This window comes from Blennius ocellaris, assembly GCF_963422515.1.
Source record: "Blennius ocellaris genome assembly, chromosome: 23".
Classification (NCBI taxonomy): domain Eukaryota; kingdom Metazoa; phylum Chordata; class Actinopteri; order Blenniiformes; family Blenniidae; genus Blennius; species Blennius ocellaris.
This window is the reverse complement of record NC_137672.1, coordinates 8,828,408-8,839,314: the sequence shown is the minus strand read 5'-3', so window position 1 is coordinate 8,839,314 and position 10,907 is coordinate 8,828,408. Positions and strand designations below refer to the sequence as shown.

Sequence of the window (10,907 nt, the reverse complement as noted above, 5' to 3'; positions counted from 1 at the left end):
TCGGTAAACCTTGAGGCCACACGGGGAACCTGCAGCGCCGGAGGAAGTGCTCACCTGCACCACCACCTCCTGAGAGATATCCACAGTGGGACCTTTGTGCCCCACCCCGGCCACTGGGGGGCGCAACAGGCTGGGGCCAAACACCGTGGCGAGATTAAGCAGAGACATCTTGTTCACGTGTTGCCAGGAGGACACTCTGCAAAAATAATGGGCAAAAGGCAAATAGCAGGATTAGAAAATAAGAATCTGACGGTGAGGATTTCTGAAGCTGCTTCGTTCAGTCGTCTGTACACAGCTTTCATTATATATATCATCGATATATTTCTGACGAGAAAACTACCCAAAAACCATTTTTATTTCCAAGAAATACACTTTCATTTGGGTATTTTTACAATATTGGCTGCACTTATTAAATTTTGAATGACATTCCTTTTAAGAAATAACTCACTATAATGGCAAATATCCTATTGCATCGTTGGCAAGTTATTACATTATTGGCTTTATTACATGAATAATGGCCCAAATGATTACTTTATGGTCAGGTATTGCTTTATTGGCCATTATTCCAGTGTTGGTTGTAACACGACCTCTCTGAGCTGGGGGGGGGGGGGGGGGGGTAATGTGGAGCAGATGTGGACGGGACTCGGTGGTTTCAGACCGTTGCAGGTGGTGCAGGACGTAGAGGAAGGTGTGGCGGTTGGCGTCGGGATACGACTGCAGCAGGGGCAACATGGCGGCCAGCCGTGAGTCCAAGTCCTGTGTCTCTACGGAGGAAACAGACCATGTTTGCATTGGTCAGTGATTTCATTGCAAGGCAGATACATGGGGGGGGGGGGGGGTCTTCTTGACTCCGTCTGTCATTGTATGAGTGAATAGGTGAATATGGCAAATCATGGAAAGCATGTTAAGAGTGCCCGAGCTGTAAAATGTGGTATTTATGTGTCCGTGTCGTTTGGCCTTTGTCCAAAGCGAAAACGGCCACCGGGTTCTTTCATCACCAGCAGTAAAATAAACCCCCAACTGGACAGGAGGCCACTCCAAGGTGTGGGTCCTTACCCACAGCTTGCGTCAGACTCTGGAACAGCTCGGTGGGTATGAGCGGCTCAGGAAGCTCCCGGAAGTAAAGTTTGAGGACGCCGGAGACGGCGTGCACCTCGGCGCCTCTCAGCTGGGTCACGGCTTCTCGCAGGCCTGAGAACAAGGAAGTGGGGATGTTTTCGTGAACGTTATTCTGACATCTTATTGGCCTCTATTCTGCTGTTCAAGGTTCTTGTAATGCTGAGCAGGTCCCTCACTGCTGTCGAAAGCAGCCTTGAGCGCGGTGACGCCGCTGGTCATTCCGGAGATCCTGTAGATCCCCACCTCCTCTATCCCTCTCCTCTCCACCTCCTCCACGCAGCATCGCACCACGTGGGGGACCAGCGCTCCCTCCTGTCTGACGGAGAAGCGTGTTTCAGGAAGTGGGGAAGGGTGTTTCATTTCACTCTTCTGCTTTTGCGTGGAAGGGGCTTCCCACAAAAACAAACCGCAAACTGCTCGGGGGAAATCAAACTCTGAAGCGATCGGCGGTTGGAGGTTTCCGGACGACGGGCGGGAACTCACTGCGCCAAGGTCTGGATGGGGACGCCGAAGACGGGCGGCTGTTGAAAGGTGGAGCTGGGCGGCTGGAGCGGGTGGGGACAGAACCTCAGAGAGAGCGTCACCTCCACCTGCTGCAGCTGCAGCGTCTGTCTCCTCCACCGCTTCGTCAGGCTGCTGGAGTCCAGCTGGTCGGCACACAATACACTCAGCCTGCGTCACAGTCTGAACAGCAGCTCAGAAACACTGAGAAGGAGTCGGCGTGATTTTCTCAAAAATATTATTTTCTTGGAAAGTTCAGATAAAAAAACAACAAAGGCAAAAAAATGATGTATGTAGGTAGGGAGGTAGGGAGTTAGGGAGGTAGGTAGGTAGGTAGGTAGGGAGTTAGGTAGGGAGGTTGGGAGGGAGATGGGGAGGTAGGAAGGGATGCAGGGAGGGAGGTAGGGAGGGATGCAGGGAGGTAGGGGGTAGGGAGGGAGATAGGCAGGGAGGGAGGCAGGTAGGGAGTGATGCAGGGAGGGAGGGAGGGATGCAGGGAGGGAGGGAGGGAGGCAGGGAGGGAGGTAAGCAAGAGAGCAACAAAGTGAATTAATAAATAAATAGAATTTGCGAAGTGGACAAAACAATTGCAAATTGACAAATAAGTGTTTTGTTTATGTGCCTCCTTCTAACAATGTCATCAATTGCTTAATGATAAACATGTAAATGTTTGATGAGGAGGGACGTATTACTTTACAACTGCGTTGCCATCTTGCATTACCATATTTCACATGAAGGTGTGTGATGTTTTCCAGTGTCGTGGACTTCTAGTAAACGTGAACGTCTTTTTTCTTTGTTCAATGTCAAACCTTCTATCTACATTGTTATTGTAGGTCTGGAAATCCACACACACATGAGGAGAACATGCACTCCACTAAAATAATAATTCGCTCTATATTGACGTACCTTTACGGTCGTCCTTCCCAGCACAGCATCATCCTGTCCATCTGCTTGGCCCACACAGAGCACGTTCAGGTTGTGAGCAGCGTCCACCTGGAAGGACAGCTCCTGTTTGAAATGAAAGAAGACGTCACTAGCGCTCCACTGCACCGGGGGGGGGGGGGGGGGGATCATGTCTCCCTCTAAGCCTTTCGATCCAGGCCACCACATGGACTCAGTGTCAATCTTACTGCTGCTGAGAATGTTTAAAGCTTGTCATAAAGAGCAGAGATTTTCTTTTTTGTAATCCTGGGAGCTGGAGCGAAGCCTGACATCGTGTCGGATGCTGTCTAGACAGGCAGAAGTCACTTAATGCTCTGAGGAGGCCCACAAATCATCCCCCAAGTGTTGCTGTCAAACGCAGGATCATAGGTTTGATTGATACTCTTCTTAAGACCAGAGACAAATACATGGTTGATAACTTGGAGTTAAAAGATCTCACCTGGTCCCAGTGTGGGTTGAGACTGTGGATGGACGAGTGTGTCTGGGCTTGATTATTGTAAATGTCGTAGCCGTCGACTTCCACACACACATACACACCTGAGGGGTATATACATTGCATTAAATGCCTGATACAGTGATGGTGTTTATATTTTTCCAACCCTGCGCTTGCATTTATAATCGCAAACATACAAGCTGGTTGCTGGAGACCACAGGCTGAGTGGACCGCCACTCCTAAAGTCCCACACAGCGACTCTTCCTCCTCTCCTGCTGGGAGACAAGAGACAAGAAGTCTTATCCGGTTTCAATCACGCGGGGTGAAAGTGAAAAGTTGCAGTCAGTCACTGTATTGTGTTTCAAGTCCCACTGTTGACGTGGTTACCGGCGTCTGGGTTGTGCAGCGGCGGCTGCTGGGTCATTCTCAGTTTCACACATGCCCCGGTGAGCGTCAGCAGGTCTGGAGGGACCGTCTCTATGTCTGAGGAAACACGTCCGCCAACAATCGGCATGTTAAACGGGAACAAAGGGCCGAGAAGTAGAATTAAATATTGTTGTCGGCTCTGTGTCAAGGCAAATAAAGAATAAGAACATGTAAAATGCTTTTTTATTTCAAGAAGTCGTTCCATTACTTATTTTCGGGAAACAGCTTTATTTTTTTTTTAAAGTGCAACTTCTTAGCCTTTTTTTTGTTTGTTTTCTGAATTTGCATTAAACTGCAGTTTGTCCTCTAATTTCTGTAATTTCACTGCACATCAAACATCACTGTCACCACATTGCAGGGATGTTGTTCTGCGGCTACTTGGGAAGGAAAGAAGGCAGATCGGTCCTTGAATTATTTAAGTCTCGGGTGAGAAAACGGGCTTTTTGTAATTTAACATCAAAAAATCAGTACTTCATCCAGCTTACACAGTAGTTTCACCGACGCGGTATACTCACTGTTTAAGGTCAGTTTATAAACGGCTTCCTTCCATTCTTCCAGTTCGTAGAGGGAGGAGAAGAGGAGTGTGTGGCTCTGAGGTGAGACAAACAGTGTTTTTAAAATCTGTGTGTGTGTGTTGTGTGTGTGTGTGTGTGCCGACCTTTCCACTGGGGCTGTGCAGCTCCAGTCTGCAGTGAGGAGAGTGTGTGAGCAGCGTCAGCTCCATCTGCTCCAGTTTCCTCCGGCCCCGAGCCGCTGAGGTCAGGAACCGGGACCCTCGCTTTACAAAACACACCAAACGTCACCAAAACTGTCGAAACGAAGCGCCGCCACCGTCTTCTTTCCTCGGCCAATCCGGGACTCACCGAGTGTTGGAGTAGCTGCTGCCTGAGGAGGTATATCTTAGTTCTTATCGTGTGCAGACGGATGTTCGCTTCAGACGTTCGTTCCTGACCTGCGAACCAGCGAAGTCTGAGACCGGCGAGGGGGAGGTACCAGCAGAACCTGTACTGGTCCGGCTTCCTGGAAGAAACACACGGTTTGGGTTTTTTGTTTTGGTGTAACGTCGAAGGCGAGAGCCCCTGGTACCCCAAATGGGGTACCAGGGGCACGTTCCTGCAGGGGGCGTGAGAGCAGAGGCCTTGCTGTACGTGTGGGGTGGCGCTCCTCTGGCGTCGCTCACCCTCTGACTGACTGTTTGAGCCTGGTGCACAGCAGGAGGTCGGTGTAGAGGAAGAGGTGACACAGGCCGCGCTCCCCCTCGCTCATGTCCACCACGAAGCCGTCGCGCATCAGCTGCCGCCTCTGCGAGGACACGCAGACGCAGAGCCGCCGTGTGAGAAGGACTCGGCGATTTCGACGGGGAGGATGGGGCTCACGTTGGGGGACTCACCATGCCGTGGCTGAGCGTGACCCCGCGTCGACTCTGCGAACTCTCGTTGACACCAGACAGGAAGCTGCGGGACAATCTCAGCGCTTCCTGCAAGACGGCGTGATCCCCGTGCTCCGAGGGAGTCGTCTTCAGGAGGTCCTGCAAGGTCGTCAGAGGTCGGGGGGTCAGCAACTTCGGGATGTGAAAACATTTCAAGAAGCAAAATAGTTTCAAAGTAAAGAACTACGTTTCTCACGAGCAGAACTAATGTGGTCTTGGTCACACGGTCCAAAGGCTTGTAGAGTAAAGCTGCGATGAGACAGACATGAGACAATCAAACAACAAAGTGACAACGTTTGTTTTGGTTTTTTTTTACCAATATAATACCTTCCAGTGTGTACACAGTCCGAGCTTTGTCTGCACCATGGTTGGACATCATGCTCTGGAAGTGCATTAGATTAGAAGACGTGTTTTCTATTCCACCGCGAGCCACGTCTGCCGGAGCGTTTACCTCTGCCAGAGTTCGGAAGCGCTGGTCCGAGTGCATACATTTCCTGACAACCTCTACCGCTTTCTCGTAGTTTTCAATGAAGCCGCCGTACAGACCGATCTGGTTCACCTCGAGAAAAGACGGATTAAATGTTAAAAAAAAGTAAACCGTGATGCAGACGAGTGTCTTTATCCAGATGTCTACTGGATGTTTTAGTTTTTTTCTTTTAGAGGCATTGGACTCTTCTGGAAATGTCAAGATGAGAAACTTATTTTAAAGAAACAAAAATAAATATTCTATTTTTACGATGATTCTTCCTGCACCACCTAATAAAAGTCTATTAAACAGTGAAATTGATGTGAAAATTCATTAGAGGCAGATTTCACAACCATTATGGTTTCCCTGACTTTCAAAAGACAACGTCTCTCCAGATCTCAATCACAATTGACAGCATGGAGGTTTGAAATTACCATTTTCAGAAACAGGTCTCCCACCACCGGACCGTGGTCTCTGCATTTCGTCCCCGTGTGTCCGTCATCTGGGGGGTCTTCAGCAGGGCCGCCAGCTTTCAGACGGGCCTTCAGGCCCGAGTAGAAGCTCTGGTGCAAGTCCTTGAGTTCCGGCACCTGGTAGAAAACAGTCTGGACCTGCTGGCTGGTCAGAACCGGCTGGGAGGTCCCGGCTGAGGCCCGCAGAGCCTTAATGGGCTGCACAGCAACGCCAGAGGAAGAAAGGCCACAGTCTAAATGATGTAGGTGAGAGAACCCGCTGGTGTCGAAGTGATGAAAGGTGACTTGAAGGAAATGAACGTGTCAGTCCTGCTCCCTCGTTATTGTGGCTTTATTACCGCAAACATATTACATTGCTGAGTAACTGCTGTTTAAAATGTCACGTTCCGCGGCGCTGGGCGTCCTTCTCTGTCTAAAAGAAGACGACTGGAGGCTGAAGCTTGTGTGTATCTGACCGTCATGGTGATAAAACCACATGTGAGTGACACTTCTGCTACTTTACCCGGAAGGACCGTCGACACTCGACAAACTATGTGTGTGTGTCCTAAGAGCTGAAGCTTCATAACTGCAAAATCTTTTTCAGAGTAAAAGAGAACCTCATTTGTCAGGGAGAACAAGGCACTGACCGCACAGCGGGAAGTAAAAACACCGTGACCGTTGTGCACAGATCGTACAGAGCCGGCAGAAAAACCTTCACACAAAATGCTGAGGAAACACGTTTACAGTAAAGAAGTGCCTGCAGTGTGGTTAGAATGTGTCTAATGAGGCTGTTTTTAAAAGCGCAGCGGCAGTTGAACAAAGGAGAAGTTACTAACCAATATGTACAGGGGGTGGGGAGGAGGGGGGGGGTTCACTAATACACTATGACTCATTCAGAATAGCCAGTATTGACACACACATTTCACACGATGAGGGTTAATGAGGGTTGATGTTACCATGAGCAGAGTGTCCAGCTCCCGGAGATACACCTCTTCACTCTCCAGGATGCTTTTCAGGACCACCAGTCTCGTCTCCGACATCTCCTCCCGACTTAGTGGACTCTAGATTTGGAGGACGTTCGACAAAATGTCACAGTCGAACAACGTTACGTTAAAAAAAACAAACAAACCCTGAAGCAGTGAATCTGTGACGTGTGTGAACTGTGAGCTCACAGGAGTGACGGGCAGCAAGCAGGACACCACATCCTCCTCCAAGACGTCACTTTCTGCTTCCACTACAATAAACACACACACACACACACACACACACACACACACACACACACACACACACACACACACACACACACACACACACACACACACACACACAATGACACATTCAGCCACGACCCTGCTGCAAATCCAACAAACGCATCTTTCTGAATTTCACCATGTTGCCTCCAGCTTCCTGCAATCTGACATTAGTAAATCAGTGGTGGACATAGAGTACAATTATGGATGGTCACATTCAACTTCTCACAGTTTCAGCAGACATTATGGTGAAATGTGAACCTCCTCACCTGGTACGTGTTGCTCCTCCAGGTAAAGCAGGGCCTCCTGGTACACGTCCATGACAGGAACGAGCCGTCGGTCCTCTCTCCTCTCAGCCGGCTGCTCGAATGCTGCGGCTTGGAAGCAGAAAACTTCCTGTTTCGGTCAAAGATGCACTAAAAATGGAAAAACACAGCTTCCTGTCTGTGTGAAAACCCGATGAGAACTGACACCTGGCACAGTGAATGTGTTTATTTTGGAGGCTTCAAATGAAAAGAAACATAAAATGTAGCCAAAAAAAAAAAGTTTTAAAATTAAACAGTAAGGACTTTCTAATGATACTTCACCTAACTTTTCAAATTCTACTACTACTACTACTACTAATAATAATAAATATTATTACTGTAAAATATGCTGATGTGCAGATAAATCACATTGTCATCAACTTATATAGCCAACATGAATGTGAAACTATCCCTGTATAAAAATGCACAAAAACAACGAAAGGTGTTTAAATTGACTTAAAAAAGCCAAATTAAGCCGCTTTGACTCACATCTTATAGCTTCTGAGAGCTTGGTGGAACTTTACATTTTCCCAGTGGGAAGTTCCCAGTTAGACAGGGTTCAAATACTAAATACCCTCCAGAAAGTGGGACTTTTATACTTTACAGCATACATTTAAAGCAAATAAAAAGTTTAAATCACAATAATGAGGGGAATTCACTTCCACTTGAAGCTTTATTTTAACATGAGATAGTTTAAAGAGTGATTTCTCACGATGAACTGGATAAAGGAACAGTCATATTAAATCTTGAATATGAGTGGAACTGCTAGAAATAAAGAAAAGTAATGGGGCTGCTATGCAAATCAATGCTGCCCTCTGCAGTAAAACAGATGATGTGACATGTTGCTTCACGGGCTGTTTTTTAAACCTGCGTTTTGTCACTTGACAGGAAGCAACCACAGATCTATATTCTCTCTTTTCACCGAGAATCTGAGGATAATCAATGACAGTGGTTCTTTAAGCTCCTCTGTAATGGCTCCCTGGAGCTATTAAGAAAATATAATGTATTGTGTTTGTCTCATTTTATTTCCACATTCTATTAATTTTTTTTGTTAAATATGGCTAAAAATAGCTGAAAAACAATATAGAGCTGTGAAACTGGTTGAACAGGCGAAACATCTTAACATAAAACACTTGAAATAGCTAAAAAAAAAAAAAAAAAAAAAAAAAAGCTGAAATAAACTATTCAAGTTAGATTGAATTGATACACAGAAAGCAAACTGTTTCAAAATAGTTAAATTAGGTAGAATTCCTAAAGAGCGAGAAAGAATAAATCACTTGAAAGGGTAATTAGGAGAAATACAAGTAAAAAGTGACAAATACGGCCACAACAACTAAAACAAATACAAAGGATATGTTCATCGTTTTAAATTCATGAAACAAGACACGTGCAAATCTTATTTTAAAGATTCAATATTGTGGCTCTGATTTTCTTTCTCCCTTTTGTTTAGATAGAATTTCTCATTTCCTTCTTTCATAAACTATTTCTCTTTCCAGACCTGTGACACCTGCAAAGTGTTGGTTGTGGTTCTGTTGAAACACATTTTATTAATAAAGAGGAACAATATAGTTATAAAACAGACACACTAGTCACGTGTCAGCTTGTATATGATCTGGTTGTCTATTCAATAAAAATGTTTTTTTTTTTGAGAGATTTCAGTTTTAAGTTTCACAAGCATTCATGTGCACTGTTGTGCACACCTGCTTATCTTATTCCCACTCATCCCAACCACCCACTTCCTTCACATTCACATTTATTTCCTTCACTGGAAACAGAACTGTTTTAGTGGTTGTGATGAAGAAGGGGGAGTCCCTTCTTCATCACAACCACTAAAACAATAAACTTCAAGAGATCCTTTTATGTTTATCTTTTATGTTTATAAGACGTTAGTGACAGAGGCTGAATGGCTAGAGTCCTTTGTTCTTGTTGCTCCGGTTACCTGGACACCAGCGTTAAATTGTGTTTATCAAGGTTTCGACATTATGTGCAGCTCGAATGACTGAAACCAGAGCATTTAAATCGTTCACTTATTAAGACTAAACATGTGATCAAGAACAGCGTTTCGTCTGGTGACAAGCTTCTCCAGGAGCATGAAAAATGTTCTATTGAAATAAGTGAAAGGATGAAAATGGATTTTTGCAACTATATTTATTACTTAAAGACGATCAAACAGGTGAAATGCTAAAAAAAAAAAAAAAAGGGGGGGGGGGGGACATTCACAAAAACAAACTGCGCTCCCCTGACCTCTTAACGCTCAGGCTGCAGGACAGAACCGAACTCATTGCGCGTGTTTCAGCGCCTGCGTCCTAGCGCATGACTTGTGTGGTGACCACGGTCTCGGTGGTCCGCCCCTGCCGGCCTCGGGTCTTCAGCTCGCGGTTCATCTGGCACCAGACGCAGGTGTAACACCACAGCAGCTTGCAGCAGTCGTCGCAGAACGAGCCCTACGGGAGGGAGGGGGGAGGCACAGGAGTCACGTCAAGCATTGCACGACAAAACACCTACCCAAACACCCATGTGGGAAATCATCATGGCCCTTTCTCTTTTAAAGCATTTAGCTCTGATCTGACTCTCATACAACACTGGGGTTCAGTGACCACAGGGCGGCATGACAAATCAAACTGCGCACTGCGAAAGGGAACAACAAGCTTCCCCAGCGTAGCAAACGAAAACCCACAAACACGCAGATGCACACTGGGGGTGATGTGATAAGCAATCATTTACTATTCTATTCAAAGTGTTTTGAGAGACACTTGACTATAGACAATGGAGGGAAATTCGCCGGCCGACCAGCGCTCCGCCTTACAGGGATGTTGTAGCGCTCTCTGATGTTGGAGCGGAGGATGCAGGACACCACGCAGCAGTAGTCCAGACACGGCATGCAGCAGCACCAGCCGTAGTCACTGGCGGTTTGACACTGCATGCACGGGAAACACCACAAACCGAAGCAACCTGCGGGAAAGTGAGGCTTCGTGAGCATTACACTGCGAGACCAACTGGATTGTTTTAGGATGCACCTTGGTAGGGGGACGTATGGAACGAACCAGGAGACAGTTTTAGAAAGCTGTAGCTTCGGGTTTGTATTCATTTGCTTGAAATTGATGCGTTTTGACTTGAAACGGTGTGGTTGTAAAGAGGGATGGATCAGCGGACTCACAGGTGCTCATGTCGGTGCAGCAGTCACACAGGTTGGTGCTCCAGGCCCCGATTCCCTGAGCCGTCCTGGTGACTGTGACCACCTGGGTGGGCTGTTGGTGCACCGCCATTTCTGAGGGGCACAAAGGAAATGGTTAAAACAAAAAAGGATGTTGCACCCTTAACCACTGCTTTTTTTTGGGGGGGGGGGGGGGTGGACTATACTTATGTGAAAGTATAGAGTGAAGTCAGGAAGTCACAAAAGCTTAGAAAACCCAGCACCCAGCCCTGAGGTATCTCTAATAAGAAAATCTCCTCACTGCCACTGTACCGATCTAATAACTTGCAGGGTGACTTTTAATCTGGATCTGCAATTTCATCGGTTTCAAATCACCATTCAGAAGCTTCACTACTTTAAAAGAAATATATTTATGAAGATGTTGTCT

General features: G+C 46.6%; 2 protein-coding genes across 2 annotated transcripts in view; both read right to left on the bottom strand.

The window, feature by feature from the left end:
• LOC308147275 (active breakpoint cluster region-related protein) overlaps positions 1-7,342 on the bottom strand; it is a gene marked incomplete at its 5' end in the record, with an annotated part of 7,537 nt that extends 195 nt beyond the window's left edge. The window contains 20 exons of the mRNA XM_080519381.1: positions 55-196; positions 659-764; positions 1,057-1,191; positions 1,296-1,435; positions 1,603-1,766; positions 2,527-2,628; positions 3,002-3,099; positions 3,193-3,267; positions 3,383-3,478; positions 3,937-4,012; positions 4,080-4,199; positions 4,285-4,441; positions 4,602-4,723; positions 4,812-4,949; positions 5,047-5,099; positions 5,178-5,232; positions 5,302-5,409; positions 5,751-5,987; positions 6,725-6,829; positions 7,298-7,342. Of these exons, the coding sequence (XP_080375507.1) occupies positions 55-196; positions 659-764; positions 1,057-1,191; positions 1,296-1,435; positions 1,603-1,766; positions 2,527-2,628; positions 3,002-3,099; positions 3,193-3,267; positions 3,383-3,478; positions 3,937-4,012; positions 4,080-4,199; positions 4,285-4,441; positions 4,602-4,723; positions 4,812-4,949; positions 5,047-5,099; positions 5,178-5,232; positions 5,302-5,409; positions 5,751-5,987; positions 6,725-6,829; positions 7,298-7,342 (2,274 nt within the window). The remainder of the gene's footprint in view (positions 1-54; positions 197-658; positions 765-1,056; positions 1,192-1,295; positions 1,436-1,602; positions 1,767-2,526; positions 2,629-3,001; positions 3,100-3,192; positions 3,268-3,382; positions 3,479-3,936; positions 4,013-4,079; positions 4,200-4,284; positions 4,442-4,601; positions 4,724-4,811; positions 4,950-5,046; positions 5,100-5,177; positions 5,233-5,301; positions 5,410-5,750; positions 5,988-6,724; positions 6,830-7,297) is intronic.
• A 2,290-nt stretch (positions 7,343-9,632) lies between these two features.
• On the bottom strand, positions 9,633-10,592 carry ponzr1 (plac8 onzin related protein 1; the record flags this gene model as incomplete). Its single annotated transcript, XM_080519380.1, has 3 exons — positions 9,633-9,770; positions 10,133-10,278; positions 10,484-10,592. 3 exons carry the CDS (start codon positions 10,590-10,592, stop codon positions 9,633-9,635), a joined length of 393 nt encoding a protein of 130 aa, XP_080375506.1.
• Between the last annotated feature and the right edge of the window lie 315 nt (positions 10,593-10,907).